We start from the raw sequence: 14,504 nt of genomic DNA, 5'->3' as shown, positions 1-14,504 counted from the left end.
ATAAAAAAATTATAATTAAATCACACACACACACACACACACACACACACACACACACACACACACACACACACACACACACACACACACTCACACACACTCACACACACACACTCACACACACACACACACTCACACACACACACACACTCACACACACACACTCACAAACCCTCTTGGATTCGTGGTACATTGCCTCGCGCTTGCATCAGTCACGCACATGTTGTCGTTGTTGTCGTTGCTTCAATGGGGTAAGCCGAATGGTTGCATCAATGAACTACGGAACGAAAGCAACGCCCACTTGCCACAATCATGTGCACATGCGCTAAATGACGGTGCAGAGTTCTAAGAGGAGGCACAGACACCCAATACAAAGATAAACCAGCAACGGAAGAACACTCGTGCGTCGTGCAACTGGCACGTGGTGTGTGATCGCGGCAACGCGAACCAACAAAGCAAAAATAAGGCAGGCAAGGAAAAAAGAAAATAAGCTAAGAAAGAGAGAAACTCAAAATCGTGTTGTGGTGTGTCTGCCGCATATGGCAGGTGATAACGAAAGCATGGCCGAAGAAGGCAGGGTGTAACGCGGGGAGAAATCATCATTGTGAGATCAAATCGAATGAAAAGCAGAGATCAAAGAAAGGTCAACGAAAAAGGGTCAAGAACAAGAGAATCGTGTGCGCAAGAGACGGCAGGAACGAGCGCAAGCGGTAGAAAAGCACGTGCAGCGCTGCAAACGAGATCAGTGCAAAACCGGTAGCACTCACATAGGCGATGCGTTTGCCGTGAAACGAACATCGAAACGGAAGGCAAAACGCAGATACACAGCTATCACGACTGGGAAACGGGGCAGGGGAAGAAGTTGGGAGAGGTGGTGCAAAGGGAGAGTGCAAACTGGGCGACAGCCCAAGAAGGAGGCACCCCCTCCCCCCAAGGAGGAGGGACGGAGAAGAGGTGAAGTGGGGAGCTCGGCACCACGAGCACACGCCAGCACGTCTGAATGTCGTGCACTTCACGCGTATTGGTACATGGGTGCACTGCAACAACACGGCCACCATCGCGCGTGTCACAGCACAAGAACAACAGCAAATATGAAGCAGCAGCAGCAGCAGCAGAAGGTGGAAGGAGCTGAGGCAGATGGAAGAATCCTCTCACTAAAGGTCAAAACCACAGACGGCACAAACACAAACAAAAACACAAACACGTGGGGCGTGGAGGTAGAGAGGAACATAACACAGGACGAGGAGCGAACGTCTGGCAATCTTGGGGGTCGAGACGTGGGCGGTTGCACGCACGTGTCACGACGAGGGAGAGTGTGTTAGAGGAGGATGACGACGACTTGGGAGGAGGAAAATAGTGCTGTTGGTTCATATGGGCTGGTAGATCTGGCTCAGAACAAGGAGGACATGGCTGCAAAGCAGCAAGTAGTGGGGGGGGGGAGGTGGTGGCGAAAAGGAAACCAGAATGAGCAAAGTGAGCATTAAATTGAGCAGTGACGAAGCAGCAACAAGGCTAAAGCAAGACAGGGCAAGGCAGGGCACAAAAAGATACAAACAAACAAACACACACATGTGCACACACATGCACACATGCACACATGCACACACATACACACATACACACATGTACACACACATGTACACACACACACACACACACACACACACACACACACACACACACACACACACACACACACACACACACACACACACAAAGAACGCACTGATATCGGCCAGGTCGGGGATGGCGTCGATGACGTGGATGCTTCTGCATCGGGTGCACTTTGCGGCGGGATCAAGGCTGTAGCGCCAGGCAGATTCCTTGCACTTGTACTTGCGCTTGCAGCCACGCTGCAGCTTCCTCAGAGCTGTTGATGAAGGCATGGATGAAACACACGCATCAGGCGTGAGAGGCGTGGTGAGTAAACACAGTGAGATGAAATACAAACACCCAATCAAAGCAAGCAAGATAAGGAACCAATCGATCAAGCACGCTGCCAACGGCGTGTGGTGGGCGCGTGAAGGGTTGCCCACATTTCATGGGCACGGCCAACACCGCACCACATGGGTGTGATAGGGCAACATCCCAGCTAAACGCATTTAGAACGCACCTTGCTTGAGGCCATCGCGGTTAGCGACTGGATCCTTGCCGAGCCGGAAGTGCAGCTTTGCCCGGACCACCTTCTTGACATCGTTGTACAGGCCACTGTAACAGATGCCGCAGATCCTGGTTGGTGGTGGTGAAGACAGGGGAGGAGAAGCAGAGGGCAAACGTGAGAGCCATGTGGAGAAAACCATGGCGAGCCACAGATAATGGCGAAGGCAACGCAAAAGGCTCAACACACACACACACACACACACACACACACACACACACACACACACACACACAAATACACTACTACTACACACACACACACACACACACGCACGCACGCACTTGCGCTTGCTGTTGCGGCCGACGCCGTGGCAGATGGGACAGATAATTTGGTTGGAGGACGTGGGCCGGGTGCCCGGGCGACCCGAGCGGGAGGTGGCACTCTTGCGCTTCTTCGAGGCCTTCTTCTTCTTGTTCTTCTTGCTGCTGCTGCTGCTGCTGCTGCTGCTGCTGCTGCTGCTGCTGGCCGTCGACAGCGTGCTCGTGCTCTTCGTCTTTGTTGAATTGCGACGAGCGGTGCTTGCAGGCACCCATTCGTCGTCGTCATCGTCGTCGTCCTGCTGCTCCTCATCCTCATCCTGAGAATCGTCCGTGTCAATTGCGTTGTCGTCGTCGTCGTCGTCGGACCCGTCCTCGTCCTCGCTGCTGTCGTTCTCGGGATAGTACACGTCATAATCCTTTGCAGGGATAGTGGAGGTGGGGCAGCTCTGCGCGTGAACCGCAAAGAAGTTCATGGCAGCATCGCTGTGCACCGTGCTTGTGAAGTTGGTGGAAGTGGCGCTGGTGGATGCCGAAGAAGAAGATGATGATGAGGAGGAGGAGAGGGAAGACGGAGAACCACCCTCGGTGTCACTGCAGGAGCCGCGGGAGTCGATCTTGGCCACCTTGAGGGGCGGCTGCCCTTCGCCAGAGAGGGCACGGTCCTGGATTTTGGCTGTGGTGGTGGTGGTGGTGGTGACGGCGCCACGGGTCCGCACGTGCGAAGTGCGGCGCGGGTTCGAGCGGGTTGGTGTTGTGTACTGCTTCTTGTAGATGTTGCCCTGACCTTTTGCAGGGGAAGAGGAGGAGGAGGAGGAGGTAGAGGCTGAGGATGAGCGCTTGCTCTTGTTCTTTGGGTTGCTGCTGCCCGCGGACTTGCGGCGCTGCCGCTTGGCGACGGGCTTGCTGCCGCTGCGTGGGTGAGTGCTTGCAAGCATTGGTGGCTGCGCGGTAGCAGAGGAAGAGGAGTCACGATGCTTGCCGGCATCACCCGTTGAAGTGGAGGAGGATGACGGGTGGTTTGGGCTGCGCGTTGGTGGTGGCGCGTTGGGGAAGCGGGGCCCCATCGTTGGCAGGGCAAGGTTTGCCGTTGGGGCGTCGTGCTTGAGCCACTGGAGTATGTCCTGCACACTGTCTTGGTCCCCGCCAACATTGTAGGCATCACCTTTGTCGTCGTTGCTGCTGCTGCTGCTGCTGCAGCCGCTGGCGGCGTTGTTGCTCGAGATGTATGCGCCGCTGGTGCTGTTGCAGGTTGTCGTGGAGGTGCTGCTGATTGTGCCTGGGTGGTCTGAAGCGTCGTGGAACAAGTGGGGCGCAACGAAGCTGTCCTTGTCCACTGAGGCGAGCGGGGTGGCGGCGCTGTCAAAGTGGGCGAAGCTGGGAAACGCGCTTGATGAGAAGGAGGACGTGGTGGTGATCACGTCGTGTTCGGGATGATGCTGGTGGTGGTGGTGCTGCTGCTGCTGTGGGTAGTCTGAGGCCGGCGTCATGAGGTTGCTGAGCTGAGGGTTGCTAATTTCGCACGGCAAGCCCCACTGCGCAAAGCCGTCGTCTGTTGGTTGGTTGGTTGGTTGGAGATGTGAGGGAAAGGCGTGTGTGTGTTTATGTACAAGGGAGAGGAATGGTGAGAATGAGTGAAGAAAGGAAAGGAGAGCACACAGGTCAAAGGGTGACCAGAATAGGCAGGCACTTCATGATTATCTTCTTTCATCATCAACATATCATTCTTCCTTCTTCATTATATCGCTCTTCGTTCTTCTTCTTACTCTCGCTCTTCCTTCTTCTTCATCATCTTCTTCATCATCTCGCTCTTCCTTCAGTTCTTCTTCTTCCTCTTCTGGGTCTTCTTTGACGGTGCAAAGCAATCATGCAAGCGAGGCGCACCTGAGGTTGGCAGGGAGGAGAAGTCGCCGAGCAAGGTGTCGTTGATGATGGATGCGAGGGAGCTCGAGTCGACGCCCGTGGAAGGGTAATTTGCGCTTGAGGTGGAGGGGTTGGCCCAGCCCTGCGGCGGGGAGGAGAGTGCAGACACGTCACTTGACCGCTGGGAGTACGGGGTGCTGTCCAAGGAAGACGACACGGACCCCGACGACCAGGCAGAGGGCGGGGCGGAGGTGGTGGCCGACGACGCCGACATTGGGGAGAGGTACGAGTCTGAGAAGGAAGGGCGGCGCTGCTCCGCGTTTGTGGGAACGACGAGGCCAACACTCAGGGGCTTTGCCATGCGACGTTCGTGGAGGGGAGCCTTGAGGCGCAAGGCCGGTGGCTGGGCAGACAGGCCAGCGTCGTTGGTGGGCGTTGGTGGGCGGCCCGTGGCTTCGTCGCTGCTGCGATGCTGTGAGTGCAGGAGCGGCATCGTGGGGGACACAGTCGAGGTGGGTGTGTTGTGGTGTTGCCGACGAAGAGGAGGACGACGTGGAGGGACTAGAGGCGAGGGGGCGGGGAGAGAGAACTGAGAGATGGAGAAAGAAGTCGATGAGAGGACAAGGAACCGCAGTGCAAATGCAGAGGGGGGGGGGCGGTGACAGTGGGCACTATGTTGTGGAAGGAGGACTGTCGCTGTGATGAGATCGACAACAGGACAGGGAGGGAATGGAGGGGGGAAGGGATCGCGGATCGCGGATCAAACACGGGATCTGACAACAAGGATGAAGGATGAAGGAAGGTGCGTGGGAGGGAGAGACACGGTCGAGGCTGGATCAGCTAGCTGGTGCAGGGGGGTGCGCTGAGAGGATCCGTGGACACGAAGCAAGAATGCACACGCTTGCTTGCCGGTCGATCGATCGGTGGGTGGTGGGAGGGAGAGAGGGAAGGTGCGAGAACGCGTGAATGGAAAAGGCGGAGGCAGAAGAGACAACAAACAAGGACAGCGACGCCACTGCGATGGCGGTCAGTGTGAAGACGAACGGAAGAGGTGGGAAGGGGGGGAAGGCGAAAAAAAAGAAGAAGAAGAAGACCGCACCAGCACCACCAGCACCACCAGCACCACCATCAACAGCGTGCAACGAGGAGGAGGAGGGGGGGAAAACAAACAAAAAGCCAAGCAAGCCAAACAAAGCCAAACCCAGACGCAATGCGGTAGGTCGGTGCGTGGTGGTGGCTGGCTGGCTTGTTGGGTGGGGTTTGTCGACATCGTGCTGTCGGCAACACGTTGTGCGGTGTTCAAGGTGTGGTTATGGGAGAACTCGTGGGTCAGTTGTGGTCATCATGCCGGACCTCGGTGCTTTGGTGGGCGGGGCATGGGAGAATCAGCAAGGCAGACGGAAAGGGGAGGACGCCAACGAAGGCACACACATAACAAGAAGTAAACACAGTGTGTCCCACTTCTTGCCCCGAAGGTTTGTGCTTTGTTTGTGTTTGTATTTATATTTATTGCTGTTGGGGAATGTGGTGACGAAGGTCGCAAGGGCGAGCAGGGAGAGGGGGAGGGAGAGGCAGAGACAGACAGAGAGCTGAGGGAAAGAGGGCGTGGTAGGTTGCCTCGCTGCACACAGCAGCTGTGCGTTGCTCGCGTTTGCGCCTTGTGTTTGGTTGGTGGGTTGAGTGTTGTGCGAGAGCGAGGTCGCGTCAAGCAAGCAAGGAGGACAGGACGGCGTGCCTTTGCGAAATACAAACAAACGTCGGCAAGGTGTTGGACGGTTGTGGGGCAGAGTGGCGCCCCCTGTTGGTTGGAATAGGTGGTATGTTTGTGGGGTGGGAAAAAATGCGGTGCAGACGCGGTTTGAACCCGAGTGGGACGGCGTCCATCTGCCCCACAGACTCTACAAGCTCGACACAACCTCAACACCACACAACGCTGTATCGAAATGGGTTTGCGGTTGACCAAGCTCCTTTGGAATCATGTGGAAATCTTCCACCAATAATCACTTCAGACCTGTGGAGCGAAACGCGCATTTTGTGTGGTGGCGTTTCAATTGTATTTGCGCAATCGGCGCTCAAACACGATCAAACTTGTTTTTCCGCAGTGTGAGTTTGCACATTATTTGTGCTGTCGTAGACCGCGGCGGTTTGCGGAAGCTGCTGCTGTTGTGCACGACGACGAACAGCGCACAACCATGTTCGATGAGGATGAGTTTGATGCTCGAGAGTGGGTGAACGCCGTGTTCAGGGAGACGCCTCCAGCAAACGTCTCACGGGAGGTGAGTCAAACTTGTGTGTGTGTGTGTGTGTGTGTGTGTGTGTGTGTGTGTGTGAAAAATATATGAAATTGTGCATGTGCAATTGTGTGTGTTTGTCTGCATGACCACACACGTACATGCACACACTCACATATATACATACACGCACACACACACACAATACACACACACGTGGACGGCAGACGTACCCTTCGTTGAGGATATTGAAGCTGCAAACAGAGATCCAGGTTTGTGTGCGCTGTTGTGCGCATGCGGGGTTGTCTGCCAATCTCAAACGCTCACGCTGCGTTTACACTGCGCTCACTCAACTGCAGAGCACACTTGCATCACATCAAACACATATCACATCTCTCTCAACTACTGTCACACACGCACACGCTCACACACGCTCATACGCGCACGCACACACATCCGCACACCACTGCCCACAGCAAGGAAATGCAGAGCTGGATACGGTGTGCGATCAGCTCATCAAAGACCTGCCAAGGTGCACGAGAACTTTGTACTGTGAACATTCGCGCTTGTGTGTGGCGGAAGAAGAGAGAGACAGAGATCGAGAATTTGTGTGTGTGTGTGTGCATGTTTGTGTGTGTTTGCGCTTGTGCGACGGAAATGAGAAATGCAAAAAGCACACACACACACACACATGGACACACACACATGCACACACACGCACACAAACATGGGCACACGTGCTGACGTCGCTGACCACTTCCCTTTGTTCCGCCATCATCAGCGTCATGCGCAGTATTGATGTTGTGTCGCAAGAAGTGGACTCGTTACGGGAGAGCATGGCCATCGTGCGCAACGACATCGAAGCTGTGGAGAAGGTGTGTCTCGTGTGTGTGTGTGTCTCGTGTGTGTGCGTGTGCGTGTGTGCGTGCGTGCTTGCGTGCGTGCGTGCGTGCGTGTGTGTGTGTGTGTGTGTCTCGTGTGTGTGCGTGTGTGTGTGTGTGTGTCGTGTGTGTGTGTGTGTGTGTGTGTGTGTGTGTGTGTGTGTGTGTGTGTGTGTGTGTGTGTGTGTGTGTGTTGGTATCCCTGTTGTCGTGCGGCGTGTTGTGCCATGGTGCGCTGTGTACGACACTCTAATTTGTGATTGCATTCTTACCGCAGAACACGGCAGAGTCCATGTCGCTGCTGATGCAACTGGACAGCGTCAAGTCCCGCCTCACAGCGACCGTCGACACCCTCGAGGTCGGCACGCACGGCTTGTGTTCGTATCTGTGTGTGTGTGTGTGTACGTGTGTGCGGGTTTTGTCGTTGGAATGCACATGCTTTGGTGCACGCGTTTGCTCATGTTCACCGTCTTTGTGTAATCACTGTGCAGCAAGCACGCCAGTGGGAAGAAGCGTCAACCTCCATATCCGCTGCGTAAGTACGGTACAACTGGCACACACATTGCGCAGACACAGACACCGACACACACCGACACACAGACAGACACACACACACACGTATACACTCACAGACTCACACTCACACACATACACGCACCACCTTTGTGCTCACTGTGTGGTGTGCTGTGTGCTGCATTTCATGCTTGCAGGCAACACTCGTCCGATATCCGCGTCGTTCATGATGCCCTCGTCAAACTACAGCAGTTGTACGTTGAACAGACCAAAGGCGTGTCTGTGTGTGTGTGTGTGTGTGTGTGTGTGTGTGTGTGTGTGTGTGTGGCATTGCTCTTGCAGCTTGCTGTCTATACCGTGCGATTGTTCAAAGACGCCTGTGACGACTGCGCCTCACACACACACTCACATACACATGCACACACATACACACATGCACACACATGCACATACATACACACACATACACTCACACACATACTGCCTGCCCTTGTTCGGCCCCTGCAGCATGCGTGCGTTGAGTGTGGACGACGGACACGCGGAAGAGCGCTCCTCCCTGCAGACGGAATTGCGCAATCGCCTCGAATCCCTCGCCCACCGCGACCTCACCACAGCCGTGCAGGCACACAATGCAGGTGGCCGTACTTGTCTGTTCGTTGCGTGTGTGTGTGCACATGCGTGTGTGTGTGTGTGTGTACATGCGTGTATGCGTGTACATCTGCATGCACACAACGTTTGCCTTCTACCACTCAAACCCAACGCCTTCCACCCCCCCCCACCGCAATGTCGTTGTGTTGCTGCAGCGGCTGCACGCGACCTGCTTCAACACTTCGCTGCAATGGAGAGAACACACGTCGCCCTCGACCTCTACAAGTCAACCGCACAGGTAACAATGTGGATGTGTATGCGTATGCGCTCGTGTGCAACGTGTGCAATGTGTGCACGTGTGTCTCTGTGTTTGCCTGCGCTTTCGTCATGTTGCCTGCGTTTGCTCGTGCCTGTAGTCGTCGGTGCTGGGTTTGCTCGTGCACGACCATCCTATCCTAAAACTCATCACCCCCACCTCACCCCTCCATCACCACGTGCGTTTTTGAAGGCCGCGCTGACGCGTGTTGAGTTGTCGCCAGACCGGGCGGCTCCCTTGCCCGATGCTCTGCGCCAATACTTTGAGGCCGTCGCCGCTGTCTTGCAGGAGGAGGTCAGTGAGGGGTAGGGAACGAGGGAGGGAAGGGGGGAGGAGGTGGTGTGGTGTTTTGATTGGTTGAGATTCTGACCTGCTGTCGTGCATGTGTATGCGAGTGTGTGACTGTGTGAATGTCTTAATGTCTGTGTACGCATGTGTATGTGAATGTGTGCTTGTGCGTCCTTTTCTCCAACTCACCAACGCGACCGCATTGCGCCTGACCAAATCACCATCATCACCATCACCACCATCACCACCATCATCACCATCATCACCATCACCATCACCGCCAACAACAGGAGAAGTTTTGTGCGCGTGTGTTTGAGCCGAGCGGACACCACCCGCTTGCAGACGTCACAGCCGTCTTCTATCCGACAATGGCCGCAACCATCCGCAGCGCTCTCAAGTCATCCCTTCCGCAGGGTGCGTACTTGCTCTTGTTTGTTCGGTTGGCGTGTGCTTTGTGGCGTGTGCTTTGTGGTGTGTGTGTGTGTGTGTGTGCGTGCGTGCGTGCGTGCGTGTGCGTGCGTGTGTGTGTACAATCTGAATCAACCCCCCTCTTGAAGCCCGTCCCCACATGCGCGCGCATGCGTCCTCAGCTCACCGCCCGCCCCCGCCTCTCTTTACACCCGCTGGTGCTGCAGCCCCCAACTTGCTGGGGACGGTCGCCGTGTGCATCGAGGAGGCCGAGAAGGGCTTGCTGCTCCTCCCAACACCAACGTGCGCTGCTGGCGGTTCTTTGGGGGTTGTGTGGTGATGGTGTTGGTGGTCATGGTTGTGGTCGCGGTCGTGGTGGCGAAGATTGTGTGGGAAGAACTGTGGTTTAAACAAAATAGCTCCATGCAGTATGCTGACACGCACACATGCATACTCATACGCACTCACATACACACATACCAATACAAACACACACATATATATACAACACTCTCGCGCGCGCGCGCTCTCTCTCTCTCTCTCCATCTGTCTCCTTTGCCCGTGGCAGGCAGGCTGCTGTGCGGACGATTCTGGGAGCGTTTGTGCCGTACCAGGTCAACTTTGCGGAGCACCTGTACCATCACATGAAGGCAAAAGTGGAGGCGCTGGGATCTGTTCCGCCGGCGCCAGCTACACCCATGCTCCGTGGTGGTGCTGATGATGACCATCAAACAGAGGAGGAGGACAGTGACATGCAGCAGCTTGCGGGTGCGTCAGCGTTGGCTGGCATGCTCGTGCACAAGTGTGTTTGTTTGTTTGTTTGTTTGTTTGTGTTTGTGTTTGTATGTGAGTGTTTGTTTGTCTTTCTGTGTCACCACACAACAACAACAACAACAACAACAACAACAACAACAACAACAACAACAACAACAACAACAAAACAACGGGCTTCGCTTCTCACAACTTCGATGCGCACACACACACACACACATCGCCTCATATCACCACCACCACCACCATGGTACATCCCCCCCCCCTCTCAGCGTATGCGCGGGAGCTGGCTGGGAGCTGGCATGCGCACTGCCGCTGCATCTCTTCGCTCATGGCGGACGATGTGCCGGACATGTGTGCACGCATCACGGGCTGCGGCGCCGCCGACGTGAGTTTACCACACCACCCGCTGCTGGCTTTGGGGAAGGGGGATGTTTTGGGGGGGGGGGGGTGTAGGACGAGGAGAGAGTGCGTTGTGCGCGCGTGTGTCGTTTTTGTGTTTGTGTTTGTGTGTTTGTGTGTCAATGGATCAGTACTGCGCGTGCGATGTTGTGTGCTGCTGTTGCTGACACTCGTTGGCTGTCACAATGGCCACGGCGGCTTTGCAACGCAGGGTGCGGTCTCTGCGCTCGCTCGCGTCTGCAAACACATGTGCGCGACGTTTGTCAGCAGAATATCGCAACTCAAGAAGCTGGCCCTCAACACACGTGAGCACATATACATATGTGACCCTGTACCCCTGCATGTGTGCTGTGCATCCACGGTCATGTGTGTGTGTGTGGCATGTACGTATTAGTTGCTGTGTCAATGCCCAACGCTTCACACAACCGCCACGGCTACCACTAAGGACATCCTCACCACCACCACCATCACGACGGACGTGTGCAGGCGTATCGGAGCTGCCGTGGCCGCTGGCTGAGCCGCTTTTCGCTGCCGTCGCGCACCTCGGTTTGTCCTCCTCATCCCCACCCATGACGCACTCGGGAGGATTGCTGTGAACATGAACAAGGGGACACACACACACACACACACACACACACACACACACACACACACACACACACACACACACACACACACACACACACACACACACACACACACACACACACACACACACACACACACACGCACGCACGCACGCACGCACGCACACACACACACACACACACACACACAAACACACACACACACACACACACACTCACACACTCATACTCACACACACAGTGCTTGAATTGCACCGCTGACCACACCAACCACACCGTGCACCGTTCACCCCACCTCCTCATGCACGCCTCTCCGTGCCCGTGTCCTTGCATCGCCAGGCGCGTTCATATCCGCCCTTGCGCAGCGGGAGACGGCACTCCGACGCCTCGTCCTCGAACACCGCGGCGCCCAGGTGCCGACGTGGTCATGATAGGATGTTGATTTGGTGGCGATGTGCTGATGGTGCTGACGTGTGTGATGTGCTGATGGTGGTGACGTGATGTGCTGTGGTCATGATGTGGTCATGATAGGATGGTGCTGACGTGTGTGATGTGGTGGATTGCTTGGTCTGTCACTCTTGCCGTCTGTGAGTGCTGTGCCTTGTACATCAAGCGCACACGCATGCATGCATGCTGTGCGCCACCAACCCTAACGTCATCATCGTCGCTTGTCTCTCCGCTCTGCCTGCGCTGCCTGCGCTGCCTGCGTGGTGCCCACAGGTGGCCGGTGAGGAGGATTCGCTGGCGTTTATGGAGGAGAGCGACGACCCTGCACACGACTGGGAGAAGGTGGGGTGACTGCCGCCTGATGACTGATGCGAGGGGAATGGTTCACACAGGTGCATCATCATCATCATCACACGCATGCACACACACACACACATTCACACATTCACATTCACACACACATATTCACACACACACATATTCACACACACACACACAGCGGCGAGCAACGGACGGGCACCCGTCGCTGCTGCACGATTATCTGCGGGATGAGACGACGGCACAGCGTGACGCTGCCGTGTTCGTGCGCAGCTGTCTCAAAGGTGCGCAAAACAACACTTATGTGCTTGAATGCACACGACGTTTGTGCGCGCGTTCGTCCATTTCCCACGTATTCACACGCACACACGCACGCACACACGCACACACACACACACACACACACACACATACACACACACACACACACACACACACACCGTACACACACACACACACTAATTGTGCACGACGACGACGACGACCAACACCACCACCACCAGGGCGGCCGCTGTTTGACGCTGCGCGACAGGAGGTGTCCAAGCTGAACGATTGCCTGCATGCATGCCTCCTCGACCTTCTCCTTCACACAACCGCGGACGCGCTCACACCCGTCCCCACACTCAACGTCCGTATGATGACGATGACGATGATGATGAGGAGGAGATGGTAGTGTTTGTGGTAGTGTTTGTGGTGGTGCTTGTGGTGTGGCGCATGTGTTGTGATGCACTGCTTTTATGTGTGCATGAGCGTACATGCGCGTGTTTTGTCTGCATGCATGCGTGTTTGTTAATTCTCCCTCTCCGTCGCTGCCTGTCGCTTCCTCAGTCATCTTGCCGACTCAATGCCTTCGTGGTGTGTTTGCAATTTGCTTTCAATCCCCTTTGCCTTTCGTTCCAAAGGCGTGGACGTCAACGCAACACGAAGTGCAAACGCTCCCGTTTGTGAACAAGGTGCGTTGTCTGAATACTGGCATGTGCATGAGTGCATGCGTGTCTGCATGTGCGCGTTTGGTGTCTGCATGAGCGATAAGCTTGCCGCTCACTCCTCGCCAACTGCGTCCATCTGTGCACCTCTCCATTCCAGATTGCCGGGGACTTGGAAACGCTCGCAGAAAACATCCAAACGCTCGTACGTGACACATGTACACGTGCTGGAGTGCATCCCCGCACACGAGCACACATGCTCACCATGCACGTTCACGCATGTGCAGCGCATACACCACCACTGCCATTGCTTCCCCACTTCTCACCATGCACCATGCACCATGCACCGTGCGTGCTCGCATGGCATCACCTGGGCAGGACCAGAAGGAGGACATTGTGACGGCCGCGAACAGCTGCACAATTGCGCCGTTCACCGCGGTGGACACGACAGAGAACGATGCAGATGCAGAAGACCGGGACGAGCAAGCGGATGACAACGACGATGCAGGTGAAGCACCTGTTGCGCTGTACATGCGTGTGCGTGCGTGTGAAAATGTGAATGCCCACCTGTGCATGTTAACCCAACACCTATGCGCGTGTATGATTGCCACCACCGCCACCACCACCACCACTACCACCCGCCTTCTACTGCCCTTGCATTTGCAGATGCCATTTGGCTGCGGTGGGTGACACGGCGAGCAACGCATGAGGTGGCAGAGACGGTGTACAGGATCAAAGCGCTGTCAGAGCCCGGCCGCGCCATCCTCTGCGACAACATCAGTGCGTCACGTGTGCGTGTGTCTGTGTCTGTGTGTATCTGTGTTTGTGTGTGTGTTTGTGTATGTGTGTGTGTGTCTGAGACATGTTATCTCTGTTGCTTGTGCTTGCGACTTTTTGTATTACCTTTGATAGGCTTCCCCTTTATACTTCCCTGCAAGCACGCTGACACCCACTTTGTTTAATCCTTCATGTGTGCGTGCTTGTGCAACCAGGCATACTGTGCAACGCTGTGCTTGAGATTGGCGACGTGGATGACGGGCTGACGAAGCTCAACGAGATGCTGCGCACGTCACAGGACGAGTGAGTCATTCGTTCTTGGTGTGGAATGTGATATGGCATGTGTGTATGTGAGTGAATGTGTGAAAGGAAGTTTGTGTGTGTGCGGGTGAAAGTGTATGTGTGAAAGTGGGTGGAAGAGCGTTGCGTGAGTGTGAGTGAGCGTGAGAAGGAGAGTGTCGTTCTTTTGTTGATGCATTGTGGCTGTATGTTCACACGTTGATTGCTACTGTCTCGTCACTAGGGTGCTGTCTGAGATGAAGACGCTTGCAGAGACGCCGCTCGCTGCTGCCACATATCACGCTGCCAGGTTGCGTGGCCTTGTGGATGCAACCACAACGCTAGCAGGCGTGCACCCCAAATAGAACAGCAGCAAACAACAACGTTGTGTGTGTGTGTGTGTGTGTGTGTGTGTGTGTGTGTGTGTGTGTGTGTGTGTGTGTGTGTGTGTGTGTGTGTGTGTGTGTGTGTGCGCGCGCGCGCGTGTGTGT

At 55.4% G+C, this 14,504-nt stretch overlaps 3 protein-coding genes across 3 annotated transcripts; 1 reads left to right on the top strand and 2 right to left on the bottom strand.

Moving 5' to 3' along the window:
• Positions 1 to 644: 644 nt before the first annotated feature.
• Positions 645 to 1,058, bottom strand: PTSG_12499 (uncharacterized protein; the record flags this gene model as incomplete). The annotated part of the gene is made up of 1 exon (XM_004992218.1): positions 645 to 1,058. The coding sequence occupies one exon, from the start codon at positions 1,056 to 1,058 to the stop codon at positions 645 to 647; it is 414 nt and encodes a 137-aa protein (XP_004992275.1).
• Positions 1,059 to 1,390: 332 nt separating this feature from the next.
• PTSG_06875 (uncharacterized protein) lies at positions 1,391 to 4,798 on the bottom strand (the record flags this gene model as incomplete). Its single annotated transcript, XM_004992217.1, has 5 exons — positions 4,303 to 4,798; positions 2,443 to 3,970; positions 2,114 to 2,229; positions 1,727 to 1,870; positions 1,391 to 1,410 (listed from the first exon to the last, which is right to left on the bottom strand). The coding sequence occupies exons 1-5, from the start codon at positions 4,772 to 4,774 to the stop codon at positions 1,391 to 1,393; spliced, it is 2,280 nt and encodes a 759-aa protein (XP_004992274.1). The 5' UTR covers positions 4,775 to 4,798.
• A 1,675-nt stretch (positions 4,799 to 6,473) lies between these two features.
• PTSG_06874 (uncharacterized protein) lies at positions 6,474 to 14,378 on the top strand (the record flags this gene model as incomplete). Its single annotated transcript, XM_004992216.1, has 25 exons — positions 6,474 to 6,557; positions 6,989 to 7,044; positions 7,294 to 7,387; positions 7,671 to 7,751; positions 7,885 to 7,928; positions 8,104 to 8,160; positions 8,414 to 8,541; positions 8,710 to 8,792; positions 9,003 to 9,104; positions 9,389 to 9,512; positions 9,734 to 9,809; positions 10,075 to 10,274; positions 10,550 to 10,665; positions 10,891 to 10,984; positions 11,166 to 11,225; positions 11,606 to 11,679; positions 11,987 to 12,055; positions 12,213 to 12,315; positions 12,535 to 12,659; positions 12,934 to 12,984; positions 13,118 to 13,162; positions 13,336 to 13,465; positions 13,624 to 13,737; positions 13,950 to 14,037; positions 14,258 to 14,378. 25 exons carry the CDS (start codon positions 6,474 to 6,476, stop codon positions 14,376 to 14,378), a joined length of 2,319 nt encoding a protein of 772 aa, XP_004992273.1.
• Positions 14,379 to 14,504: the final 126 nt, after the last annotated feature.

Source organism: Salpingoeca rosetta (assembly GCF_000188695.1).
Source record: "Salpingoeca rosetta unplaced genomic scaffold supercont1.17, whole genome shotgun sequence".
Taxonomy (NCBI): domain Eukaryota; class Choanoflagellata; order Craspedida; family Salpingoecidae; genus Salpingoeca; species Salpingoeca rosetta.
This window is presented reverse-complemented; position numbering and strand designations above follow the sequence as displayed.